Source organism: Cygnus atratus, chromosome 13 (genome assembly GCF_013377495.2).
Source record: "Cygnus atratus isolate AKBS03 ecotype Queensland, Australia chromosome 13, CAtr_DNAZoo_HiC_assembly, whole genome shotgun sequence".
NCBI classification, from domain to species: domain Eukaryota; kingdom Metazoa; phylum Chordata; class Aves; order Anseriformes; family Anatidae; genus Cygnus; species Cygnus atratus.
The window spans coordinates 6755419-6769046 of NC_066374.1; the positions used below are offsets into that span (position 1 = coordinate 6755419).

At 40.4% G+C, this 13628-nt stretch overlaps 1 protein-coding gene across 10 annotated transcripts in view; it reads left to right on the plus strand.

Moving 5' to 3' along the window:
• The window catches only part of KIAA1210 (KIAA1210 ortholog), a 43934-nt gene that overhangs the window by 19748 nt on the left and 10558 nt on the right, over positions 1-13628 (plus strand). For all 10 annotated transcript variants that reach the window (XM_035541235.2, XM_035541231.2, XM_035541244.2 and 7 more), the window contains 5 exons: positions 4198-4327; positions 6826-6984; positions 8295-8360; positions 11805-12014; positions 13228-13330. In XM_035541235.2, coding sequence (XP_035397128.1) covers positions 4198-4327; positions 6826-6984; positions 8295-8360; positions 11805-12014; positions 13228-13330 — 668 coding nt within the window. The remainder of the gene's footprint in view (positions 1-4197; positions 4328-6825; positions 6985-8294; positions 8361-11804; positions 12015-13227; positions 13331-13628) is intronic.

The window sequence follows — 13628 nt, forward strand, 5'->3', positions numbered from 1 at the left end:
AGGAATTCCAGGAATTTCCTCTTTCTTTGCTATGTGCTTCCAAAGCCATGGTGGAGAGGAGGGGGAGGGCAGCCAGGGGCAGGGGTGATCCAACCTCCTCGTCTGTAAAACTGCAGATAGCCCAGATTGTTTTGATTGGTTTTAGCTTTTGAAATCTGTCCTGGAACATCTGATCAGCAGCAGCTTTACAAGGAAGGATGATGGAGTACTGCTAGTACGGGGAATAAATGTAAAGTTGAGTTGCTATTTTTTAGCATAAATGGTGCTCTCTCTTATGGTTGGGAGAACAGAAAGAAAGTGTTTGTGATGTGTTCTCAGAATGAGATTTCTGCTTAGTTTAACTTTTATGCTGCCATTTCTGTACAGAGAACAACAGAAGGCCTGGAGTTTTGTGTCAGCCACCCTGAAGGGCTGAGTGCAAGTGAGGTTTGTCAGTCCTCAAGGTGTGTGCAACAATTCTCAGGTCCCTGAATGGTGTCAGTTCATAAAACTTGTCCTTTTTTCAGTTAGTGTAATAGAAACTATTATGTATCTAGGCTGGGACAACGCTCTGAACATACTTGTCTCTCACCACGGGTGTCATGGATTAGTATCTAGCAGCCTGTGATCTGGCTGCTTTCCAGCCTTCCCCACCTCCCCTGTTAGCTGCTGAGGCTTCACTTTGGTGTACCTTAGGCCTTGGGTTGTGGAGCTACAGACTAACCTAATGTGATGGTACAATGGCCACATCCCATGGTTTGCAGGGTGTTGTTGGAGGGGACATTGGACACTGGCAGAGGTCATGAGTGGGTGACTAGATGCTGAAATCAACGTTGCTGCTAAATGCAGTATATCATCAATGAGACCTTAGGTGCAGCTGGACACTACTGGTTTCTTTTGGTGGAGCAACTTGTAGGCGTTACTTTCTCGTGGGTACTTGTGCCTCCCTGCCCCACCTTTCCTCACTCTCTCTGTTACACCACTGCAACATAAAAATGATTTGGGTTTAAGGAAAAAATAATCTCTTCATTTTGTTTGTTAGCATAGCAGCAGCAAAATAAGTGACCACACAACCAGTCCCTAGGGTAAGGGGAATTATAGTGACTCAGCTAACCCAGTCCAAAAGGCTTAGAAATGGCTGAGCTTACACCAAGAGCTCACAGAGGGGCCTGGCTTAAAATCAGCTGTCAGATCAAAGGCTACATGTCTGAGAACTCTTTTGTCTTGCCCTTAACCAAGTACTTCAAGTCCAACTGCTGTTTACCTCAGCACTGTCCTCCAGTGATTTAAAACTGTTTTTTAAGACCAGAGATCAGGAAGTGAGTAAAACCCCTCTGATTTTTCCCTTAGAGATAGGATTGGATGGACAATGTAAAAAAATGAGAGGGTATGTTTGTGCTATTTGAAAACCCTGTCATGTCCAGGCTCTGCATGGTATGAGCACACGTTGTAGATACCAAGGGAGACTGAACAGCCTAATCCTTTGGAAGACCTGATCCTGAAAGCCAGTGGAAATACAGATTTGAAGGATTTATAGTCAGGCCCTGCGCTTTGCAATTCCTGGCATACAGAATACCAAAGACAATCCTAAAACAATGCTGCTGTCTGTTTGTTCTTGAAGAAGAAGCACTTGTTTTCTTTTATTCCTTCTTCTTTTCTTCTTTTTTTTTTTTAATCATGTAATTTTTTTTTAAGATCTATTTTTTTTTTAATACTAACCAGAGACCAAACCCCCAGGTGTGCCAAATGTTTCTTGCAGAAGCCAAAGCGATGTGCTCAGATGTCATGGTGCTGCAAGGAATCAATGGGATTGGTCATCTGTGAAGGACAAGGGAGCATTACGTGCCACTGCCTCTTTGTCTTCTGAGAGGCGCGAATTTTGAATGGAAATGGAAAAACTTCCTTGATGGCAAGGTTAAAGCATGTTGTGTTGAGAGTCCCATCATTTCCTCAAGCATAGCAGCTTGAGGGGTGCTGCATTTGAACTCAGTGAGCATTTGTATGGGGAAATCAGCACTGGAAATATGGGAGCTAAAACATCTGGGTGTTTAGCTAACAGTGCATCTTAAACATCAGTGCAAATATAAATACACTGCCTAGAATTACACATGAATGTATGTTTGCACATAAAATACTCATCTGTACTAAAGCTGCAGTTAATTCTATATTTAATCCAATGCTCTTTTTGCCACTGCCAGGCAGAAATACAGTAATTCTCTTGCAAATGCAAATAGAATCATCTAGGCTGGAAAAAACCTTCAATATCATCAAGTTCAACCATCATGATGTATATGTAGAGAGAAAAAGAAAGGAAGAAAGACTGAAAGAAAGAAACAGGTCTTGTACTGACAGACTCAGGAACAGGGAAACCTCTGCTTTTATTACTAAACAAAGTAAAAGAAATGAGGAAATCCCCGATGAAAAAGATCAATACTTGCTAATGCATGTGCATTCCATGCAATAAGTAAAAGAAAATGTATCAGCTAATAATGAATGTACATTACAGTAAATAAAACCTCTGTGACACTGGCTTTCTGAATGCAGCAAAATTATTATGTCCTGCCTGTGTACAGTGTATTTCATGCTGAAAATGACTGAATGCAGCAAAATTATTGTCTTGCCCATGTAGAGTGTCTTTCATGCTGAAAATGGCTCCGTAAAATCTAACATAAAGAAACGTGTGATGGCTTTATTCAATTTAATGATGAAATAAGAGAAGGGCTTACTGGTGTGTAGAACTGCTGTCGTATAAATTATCACAGACACTGACTAGTACATATTGTGAGAGGAAGCATGAACTCTGACTTGTGCTGTGATAGAAAGAGCTCAGGCTGTCCTGAACACAACACAGACATAGAGAAAAACTATTTTGCCCTGCTGTGAGACTTGGCATAACTGTTTGCAGGATGCAGGAGGCAGATGCAGGAGGAAAAAGTTGTTTTTTTTTTATTGTTATTGTAACTTGTGTTTATTTATTTATTTATTAACATGGCATATTTGCATTATCAAAGTTAACTGTCTTTCAGGGCTTTCTTCTAAATTAAAGAGAGAGTCTGGGGCTAGGCAAATAAGAGCCCCCTTCTGTTTGGTTTCCTTGCAGAAGGCTGTTAGACTTACTGGATTTTCCTTATTGTCAAGTTTTGTTTCTAATCGTCTTCTGTTACCCTGAGTGAAACTTTCAGCAGCAGTGGGCGTAACCTGCAAGGCAGCGGAGCCAAAGAATCCTTGTAATTTGGAGGTTATGAGGCTGGCAGCCAACAACACGAGTATGCTGTTGTTTCCCAGTTAAGTGCCAGAATGTAATCCTGAGAGAGGCCATACTTGTGGTCTTTTGGACAAACTAATGTACAGACAGTGCGCCTACGCTTGTGGAACTCGGTGACTAAAAGATTTGGAGCCTTCCTTGTCATGCTACCCAAGTGCAAAACATGCCCTGCACAGCCTAGCAGACCAACCCCAATCAATCTCAATTGATTATAACTCAATTAACAGATGTAGTTGGAACTCATCTGTGCTTCACTGGGCTGACCACCCAGTGAACATAGAAGCAGGGCAGTAATATCTTACCTGGCCATGGCTATGTAATTATAGCCTTGGACACTTGTCCCGTCTATATTTTGGTATATGCTTGGGATTTGGTGGTGTTCATGATACAGGTGAATGGAACTGTATTTATTGCTGGACAAAAGAAGATATTAATCAAGCTTGCTAATGTAGTGGAATTACATTTTCTGGGGGCATTTGCAAGAATGGACGAAACAATATGGTCTTTGGCAGGTGTGACAACAGGAGGCTGCAGAGATTGCATCTGGAATGTCTCAAGCTGGACCCATTCCCACCAAAAGAGGGCATGGGACTTCTGTGGCCCTCCACTGCCCTGTAGGCTTCCCTGGGTGTTGGAAGTGTCCAATTACATGTTGGCAACACCTAATTACCTTGGGCTCTCTTTCTAGCCCACAGAGACTGGGCCACATGTTCAATATAGGTACTACTTACATCCTACAATAGACACTTTCGTTCAATCAGCTTCCTAAAATGTTCTTCCTCCTCCCTTCTGAGTGTAGAAGGAGCTAGCAGTGACTACTTCAGACAGCTAACACGCAGAAATCTGAAGTGGGATGCATCCCACCCTGGTCTCTTTATGATCGCCACGGTGATGTGGCACAAAGAAGTCTCAGAGCTATACGCAGTGCAGTGACCACTCTTCCTCCCTTCCAGGCCCAAAGGAAGCATGGGAAACAAAGCCTTGTCGCATGACAGCGTCTTCATTTTTGAATCTGTACCGGGAGGTGTGGCTGGGGATGTGTCATCTCAGGAAAACATACCTGGAAGAGTGAAAACTTTGCAGGTGAGAACATCATGCCCTCATTTGTGATGCTGCTTTGTATTAGCTGTCTCCTAGGAAACTCTCTCATGCCTCTGCTGTGCATCGTAAGACTTTGTTGACTTCAGTATCCAAAGCCAAACAGAATGACTGCTTTTGGATCGTCTCTGCCTCTTGGAAGTTGCTTCTTTGAGCAGTTTTGGTACTTTAGGCCTTGCCCAGGTCCCATAATGCACAACTGAGATGTTTCCAAGAGTCTGTGAGCTGGATCTTTCCTTAATGAGCATGTCCTCTTCCAATGGGATTCCTATTCTTTACTTCATAGCTACTGTTTTTGGATTAAGGCTATTTATACTGCGGAGTGTCCCTTATACTGTTATTTGTTATAAAGGCATTTCTTTTTTGAACGTCTAGCTGCGATGTTTTCACAGAACATGCTAGCCCCAGGGGCTGTGTAAGTGTGTGTGATGACAGATATGTCAGGGCATTCTTAGTGACAGCTTTATTTATAGCATTATTCTTCCGCTCTCTGTCAGCAAAGGATAGTGTATTCTGCTAGGTCATTTCCTTCTTCCAAGGCACATACCGAACCCTCCTTGACAGCTCCCTTATCAACTGTTGGTTTTATTAATTACATTCAAATAACTGCCCAGCTTAGAGCACTGAGATAAAAGTTTAAGGTTTTTCCAGAGACTGAAAACAAACTCTTGATAAAAGGCAGCCAAAGGCCATTGGAATTATTCCTTTGCCCTGTGTAAGCTTCGTGTTGCAAAACACAATTGCATCACATATTAAGTAATAGAGGATGCACAGAGGGACTTGTTCATCCATAAGGAGGCAAAATAAGCCAACCTTCAATTCAGGGTATTTTTTGCATAACAATAGGAGAGGCAGGAGAAGTCGTGTTTATATATGACAGAACTTCATCAAGGGGAAAAAAAGCTCTTTTCATGCTAGCTCCAGCCCACTGTGCCCTCTCTTCATCCATGCATCATCCTGCATGGTGACTTAATACTGCCAGCACTATTTTCGTAGCCATAAAGGACAATCTGTTTCTGTGAGCTTGACACTTGTCAGACTAAAAGCCAAGCACTAACAAAAGCTGATATTTTCGTAGCAATGTGGACTTCTACCAGTAGAAGACAGACTGTAAATTCAAAGTTTCTTACCGTAACACTTTTCTGTCTACATCTAATGAATTTAATAAATCAAAGATGGGAAGTTATGAAAAGAGGAGAGCAGAATTGACTTTCTGTGTTTTCTTCCGCATGAAGTGGACAGATTTGTTGTATGTCTTACTTGTTTTGCCCATGCATTGCAATCTTTGTGCAGTTTGTCATCAGTCCTGCTTTTGCAGACTGTATTGGTGATACTTACTTGACTAATGTGGGTAAGAGGGCAAGAAAGCTGTTTAAATAGGGAGACTGAAGGATAAAAGGATGACATTGTGGTACCCTGGGTAGCTATAGGAGTTGTGTTCCAAGTGAATCTCACTGAATTAGAATGACAGCTGCTTAGATTTATTTTGCAGTGATAGAAATGAATGCATAGCTTGCAGAACAGCATAGTATTAGGCCTAGAATTTCCAAATCTGGTTTAATAAGCAAAGGACCAGAAAAAACAGGTCTGCATATTTATCTTGGGGATATTTAGATGAGACATTTGTAGTTGAAGGACAAAGATTCTGTTCAGATGTTGTCTGTATTCCAGCTTTGACATAGCTGAAAGACTTAAGCCAAGAGTTTTTGTAATGGTGTTTCCTGAGTTTGGAACTTTTTTAGTTTGAGGGAACATCTGGCTGCTTGTGAGGTTACAGACTTTATTTGATTTTTCCAGGGCCAGGGCCTGCCAGAGCATTTTTTTGTGCAGTCTTGGAAAAGAAACTCCATACTCCTTTACAAACAAAGTTGTTCCTGGCTGTTGTTATCATTCTTGCTGTAGACAGGATCAGGATGTGATGCTGGGGAAAACTAACAAGCAATTCATTAGGGTGGACCAGAATTTAATTAAGTTGTCTTTACGTAAGAAGTGGGACTCAGATAATTGTGTGAGAGAGGGTAGTGACACACTGACAATGTCTGGGGAAGGGCTTTGGGAAGGAAAGTTGTCCACGTAAACTTGGGGTTGGGAACTGTGGACTGACAGTACTTTGTGGGATTATATGTGTGTCCTGATACATGTAATTATTTAAAGAATGCTTAAAATAAAAGAATTTTAAAAGTTTAAATTTAAACATATTAAAAATGGTCTAAGTTTTCTGGCATGGTAAATTTGTCTTTGATAATTTACTGAATAAAACTGGTTTTGATTTAGTTTTGTACAGAAGTCTGTTCTAATGATGGTTCCTTGATGAGTGTAATTAAATAAAATTTAATTAATGGCTGTTTCCTGTGAATAGTCTGTTACTTCAAATATTTCTGTTAAATAAAAGATTCTGCATGTATAATAGGAGCGAATAAAAGCGTCCAAAGTGTCACCTGTAGATAATGCCATTGAAAGTCTAAATTTATTTTCAATCACAGCTTCAGTTGCAGCAAAACATCAGGTTTGGATCACCTCCTCTTGTTATAACTGGAAAAAAACTGGAAGATGCAGGTGCTGTTTCTGAAGATGATGGATTACCTAGAAGCCCTCCTGAAATTTCAACCCTTCATGAAGTTCTGACAGATTCAGCAAGCAAGGTACAATCACTATGTCACTTTAGTGACCTCCTGCACGTTTGATTGTGAAAAAACCTCTACACCCACAAAGATGTATTTCAATGCCATTTTTCATTCAGCTTCTTTTATGCAGTCCATTGGTATTGTGACATGATGTTTGTGTAGAACACCACGGGAGTTATGCATTTCAGGCCAACATTTGTGAATGAGGAATGAGCATAATTCTTTGGTTCATTGAAGTCTGTTTGTACTAATGAACTGTCTTGTGGTTTAAAAGCTCTTCCTACTGCCCGACACCTTTTGATAGAACAAATCAGTCAGAAATAGAATGAGTTACCTAGGTGCATTATGGACTCATCGCCACGAGGAATAGCTAGGAACTGGCTTTACAAATACTCCTGAGTACAGTTTTCTACGGTTTTATGTAAATCTGTGCTGGGGCAGCTGTGACCTATATCATTAGGGAAAGAGGAGAAAAAGTCTGTTGATATGACTGAGTGCTTCTGGTCACGGCAGTGTCTTCTGGCAGGTCCGTATGGCAGAAAGCATAAAAAGTGAAGTATTCATGGGTGAGTGTTGTGTTACTGTGACTGTACTACTTCCAGTCTGAGAACAAGCTGAGGTACACACACTGCACAAACTTCCCATGTCTTTGAGCTCCAAAGAGCTGGAGACATTTGGCAGTTTCCTGCACTTGTGAAAGAGGAAGAGGTTTGGGGCGTTTCAAAGCTAGTGAAATAATGAGATTATGAGAGAAATAATGAGAGCTGCAGAAGAATCTTAAACAACTACTGTTTTTAGAATGAAATAACTCAGAACCAGGACATTATTAGTTGAATTGACAGGTGAAAGTGAAAATCCTATTAGCCTGGTGAGAATAGGTGTTGATGGGGCTCAAAGAGAGTCTTGGGGTTAGTTCTTTCTTAAGAATTGCCTTTCTACAGCAGATGCATGATTTTGGATTTCAGTGAGTATGTAAGCATCTGTAAATTTGAAGATCTTGAAGCAATAAGCCAAAATACAAAATAACTAAACAATGTATTGGCTCAATTCCCCATTAAAGTGTTTGTTGCTGTATTGTATATATGTCTAGCACAGTGTTTCCGTTCTTTGTGGTCGACCTTAAAGGCATATCTCATAGCAGGATAAAGTTCCCCTACTTTGATCTCCAGAGAACAAATGAAACCTACTCTGTGAGGCAGGGACTTTCCAGTGACCCTTCCTTTGTCTTTCCTCTTGTATTTTTTCATAATTAGTACTGTATATCCAGTTCCAGGTAATTCAGTGTGATACTTCCCTTGATTCACCCTTTTCCTTATTTTATCCCACAGTCCTCCAACCCTGTTCAGCGTCATAGCTCTTTGAGTTTAGGCGGGACAGACAGTGAAGATGAACAGGTAAATAGCTACTCTTCCTGCTAATAAACTTTCCTGAGTCAGTGTGTATTGTGTCTATATTGAGCCAGAGCAATATTCATTTTATCTGTTCTGGGTAGAATATATTGTAGCAAACCATTCATGAACAGTCGAGAGCGATGCAAATGATACTGAAATCACACTTCTCACAGAGTTTTGAATATGAACCAAATAAAGAAAGGCAGAAATCTACTGCTAAGTGGTTTGTGTGAACAGTGTAGTCAGCTCTGTAACACACTGTGAATCTGTAAAGTTACGCAACAGAAAATTGGACAAGAGTGAAGGACAGCAAAGCACTTCAATTCCTCTTCCATATCCCAGTGCCCAAATAACACCAGCACCTACAGCTTATTGAGTGTACCCCCCCCCCCCATTGGCAGTGGCTTGTGAGCAGTGTCCTGCTTCTCTCTCATCACTGGAAAGAATTGCAGGATCTGCCATTTCTGGCACCATGTATTCCACAGGAAAAGGTCTGTGTTAATTCAAATTTCACTCTGGGTTGCAAATGACCATCAGAAGCAGCAGGTTCTGCTGTCAGACCATCACATTCTATTCCTTGACCAGCCTGGCAAAATTTACTGAGGTTATGTTTTTGGAGAGATACCTAGGTGACTTTCACCTTGACTGTCCCTGCTGGTTGAAGCTGAGCTGAGTTTCTGCTCACCTCATGCTTTCAAGGGTCAAATAGTGCAAACCCCACTTCTGAGGAAGCTTTCCTTTCCATTCTCTCCTTGGCCAGCCTTTGAGAAGGGAGAGAGCAGCCTTTGAGCAGACCAGCTCAACTTTCCTGTCTGTGGTTGAGATCAGATACTTTCCTGCTTGGTCATCCCTAGATCTTTTGCTTTAAGGATAGAAAGATAAGTACCCTCTCCGAGTGTACTGCTAGTCAGATAACCCTAGAGCCCCAGCTGATCTGGGTAACTTAGATTGGCATTACTTTTTAATAACTTACATATTTTATTGTTACTTCAGTGTACATTTTATTAATGCATCTCCTATTTTATATTTTGACTAAAATGCTCCATTTTGTAAGCCTGCATACTGTTTTTTACTTGCTATATAAGAAGCCCTTTTCTCTCTGGCACTGAAGTTTTAGAGTGCTTTCAGTCTTGCGTCCTCATCTGTTATGAGAAAGAAAGGCAGGGACATGAGAAAAACTTTTTTTTTTTTTCCACAGAATTCCCCTACTTATAGGGTCTTCCCTTTAGGGATTTGGCTAGCTTCACTATAGTGCAGCATCTGTTCCTTTACCCAAATATTTTTCTTAGTCAGCCCAATATGTTTATATATATACTTTTAAAAAATCCTAAAAAAAAAAAATTTTTTTTTTTTCCAGTAGCATTTGTAGCTACTTTTTAAAACCAGGATTTGAACTAGCAGAACAAGTTGCTACATTAAATAACCTCATCCCAAAGATGAGGAAAATATTGAAGAGCACCAAGAACTCTACACCAGTTATTCCATTTCACAATGTTGTATATTTAGTAAAGGAAGAAGAGAATTGGATCCTAAGCAATTTGAAATTACAGATGATGTAGTGGTTTACATTTTATTCATGTATTGATTTGGATGCAGACAAGAGTTACTTAATGTCTTTTCCCTGTGTTACTTTACTGGGTTTTCAAGGACCTTTGTGCTGCTGCTGCCTCTGTGGAAAACCCTGATGTGTCACCCATGAAATTCTCTGTGCCTTCCACATTAATAGACACCCATTTTCTGATTAACTGAAGATAAATGTGAAGCTGTCACTTAAAGCCAGCATCAAGTGACTTCACAGAGACATTAACTGGTATTTACACCGCCTTTGCCAAATAGTCTTTACAGAAATCTAACTTCCTCCTTGGTGTCTTCAGCCCAGGCTGATTAAAAACAAAGCATGGTCTCAGCTTCTGGGGCTGAGGACATTCTTTTCGCACAAACACTCTTCAGGATATCTGCCTCCTAGTTGCAGCATTCTCCGTGTGCAGCCTCCTGTAACTGCACAATAACCAACAAATACCAAATTTATCTTGCACTCAAACAGGAACGTGGAAAGTCTGTCTCTGCTCCACTGTATTTTAGAGAAGATACCAACTGTCAGTGCTCAGAGAAAAACATAGCCTGAGTCCTCAGTGGAGTAGGGAACTTGCCATTTACATGCAGTGGTGGCTCAGATACTAGTTTCAGGTGGTTTGTACGTTAAATAAGCAGAACTATTAATTCTGTAATTGGAAGATAGAAGAACTTTTATATAGAAATGAGTAGCTGTTATTATTTTTGTAAGTTCTAGTGATCCTTACAGGTTTAGCATTAACCTTGTAGAACTATAGTAATAGCTTATTAACAAGATTAACAAGAACTATAATAATAACTTATTAACTAGACATGTTCTTTCTCTTTTTCGTTCTGTGTAAATATTTCATGAGAAGAATCTATATCTGTCATAATACGTTCTGTTGGGATTTGTTTCAGACCTAGGAATTAAAAAAAAAAAAATCAATAGAGAATAAGGAAATCAGTTGTAGTTACCTTAAACACATAGCGTTGTACCTACACAATTTTTGAAGGTCAGTTGGTAAGAAGCTTTCATTATCTTCCAAACTTTATCAGCATACATGTTGTAAACTCCGTGTTGTATCTTAAGCTTAAAGAAGACCAAAATTCAAAGGCCAAGCACAGTTAAATGGCTGTGTTTCACCTGGCTTTATGGCCAAAGCCCAAGTAGCAGCTGCGTTATACGGAATGAAGCTTGTTGGGCACGTGTGAAATTTTGCAAAAGCCTGGTCAACACTTCAAAACCGTAACAAAACCAGTCAAACTGCAATGCTTAGGGGTTTCTCTACAAACACTTCTGTAAAGCCTTTAATTTGACAGTGTAATCTAAGGTTCCTGCTGCTTAGTCCCCCAGAGCAGCGTTGGTGTGAGGATGAGATCCACGTCACTATCTGGACAATGGTTTTGGGACACTTGTTGAGAGAAACATTTGTTTTTTCTGGGGGAGTGGATATTAAGAGGAAAGTGGTTGTGGTAACTTTCTGAGAGATAATAAGGAGAAAGTACCCCTGTTACTTTTGTGGCTTTTTAATAACACATTCCTGCAGTGTGTCTCATTATCAGGAAGTAAAAGGCAGCTATAAAAACTGCACCAGTGTCTCCTGCTGGTGCAGACATATATTGCAAATGGCTTTTCAGATGGTGCCTGGGCAGGGGACAGCTGAGGCTCTAACTGTGGGAGAGAATGAGACAGGTATTTCTCGCTTCTGTGTAACATACAGCTGAACACACAGAACCGAGTAATTTCTGTGCAGAGACAACATTAGACATGCTTTTCAAAGTAAGGATTTATGACCAAAAATACAGCCATTTCAGGCTTCTGAAGGGGAATAAGCTAACAGAAACATGGAGAAGCTGAGCAAAAAGTATAATGCCACGTTTGTGTTTTTACAGATACCTTCTGGAGCTTCCTCCAGGCCTATCAGTCCTTCATCCTCTGCTGCTCTTGGGGCCCCTGGCTCTCGAGGCAGCAGCTTCCTTCCCATTGACTTCACTGTCCCTGCCAGTCCCCTGGGCTGCCTGGACACCTCAGCAGCCAGGCACAGGATTGCCATAAATCCCCGGAAACAGAAAGGCTTCACCAACAAGAATCAGCAAACCCCGGTAAGTCTTTTCTGGAAAAGAATCACTGTGCAGAAGAAAACCTATGTGATTTTTTATTTTTTTCCTCCATTTTTTTTTCTTTCCTCCTCACATTTCTTTACTTTTTTCCTTCTTCCATTGGAAGAGAGTAAACCACCTACTTTTTCACCAAACGAGTGAATTAATTTCAATTTAAAAGGAGCCAAACAAAAGTGCAACTTTTTTTTTCATTACTTAGTCAAAAACATTATGGGTTACACTTCATTTGTAAAAACATCTGTGTTGTTTGAAAAGCTACTGTTCAGTTTTAAGCAAGCCCAAACCTATTTCCACAAAAAAATTTCAGATTATCTTTAATTTAATTCATTGTATGTCAAGGGAAAGAGTGAGGGGTTTTAGGAAGGGCTGTGCCTCCGCTTGTAGGAATCTATTGTTGAGATGGATGAAAACAAATGAATATAGGAAGCCTTGAGCTCTCTTCAGGGGCCCAGGAAAGTAAAATTGAGTGATAATGGGATGAGACCTTCTGGAAAAGTGAAATTAGGATGAGATGCATCCCATCCTGATTTCTAGGAAACATTGTGAAGGTTAAGTTCACCAGATGGAAAAGGCTGGAATCAAGCTGGAATATGATGGAAATAAGGAGTAACACTTCTATACTGCATGTTCCCCTCCTTGTCAGAGAACCATGCATGAAAATCTGTCCTGGAGTTAGAAGTGCCCTGCCCCAAGGAAGGGAGGGAGCAAGGAAAAATCAGGAAGAGTGGAATATTCTTCCTGAATGAGGTTTTCTTGGAAACTTGGGCCCTGCAGCATCTTTGCTGGATATTCTTTGTGCTGCAGCTCGTGTAACTATAGTGCAGAAGGAGAAAAGCTAATTGTGGAGGTGCAGTCAGAGATACCAGAAGTGATGATGATGATGTCTCTGGCTTGCTTTGTTCTCTGCCACCAGGTAGCTAGGGTGATGTCTTCAAAACATGTTCATTCTCTTAGAATATGTAAATCCCAGAGTGTTTCAGGGATTCAAGAGAGATCAGTGGGCTGCCTTTCACATTTTAAAACATGAATGATTTCTAGATTCTTAACTGGAATAACACATTACCCACAGCATTGGTAAATTACAGGAGAGATTTTGTGGCTATATGTTTTGTGTATTCATAAATGTCCATGTATGTATAAAATACAATTTCTGTGCATTATTCTTTAATTAGAACATCTTTCTGCTTCTCATTAGGTGGAACACCTGGAAAATGAAGCACATCTTCATGCAACTCCAGAAGAGAAGGGAAATTCAACAGAATTACTCGAGAGTGACCAGCATAAAAGTGATTGGGAAGGTAATGCAGACTTATGAATTGCAAAGATAATGGTTTGAACTCTTCTACAAAAGGCTAACAGGACATATTTGGACTGAAAGTCCTTTCAAACTAGGCAACTTCTTGGTTTTATATTATAAAACCAGTCCTGGCTGCTGAAGTGTGATAATGCGAAAAAATTTGTTTTCCAGTCAACAATATGGTGCTGAAATGGTGAACTTTGAGGGCAACATGAAAAAATAAGAGAGGTTAATGTAGCATGTTTGGAACTGTGCTACACAGTTGGTTATATCATGTTGTCTGGGGATCTGAGTTCCTT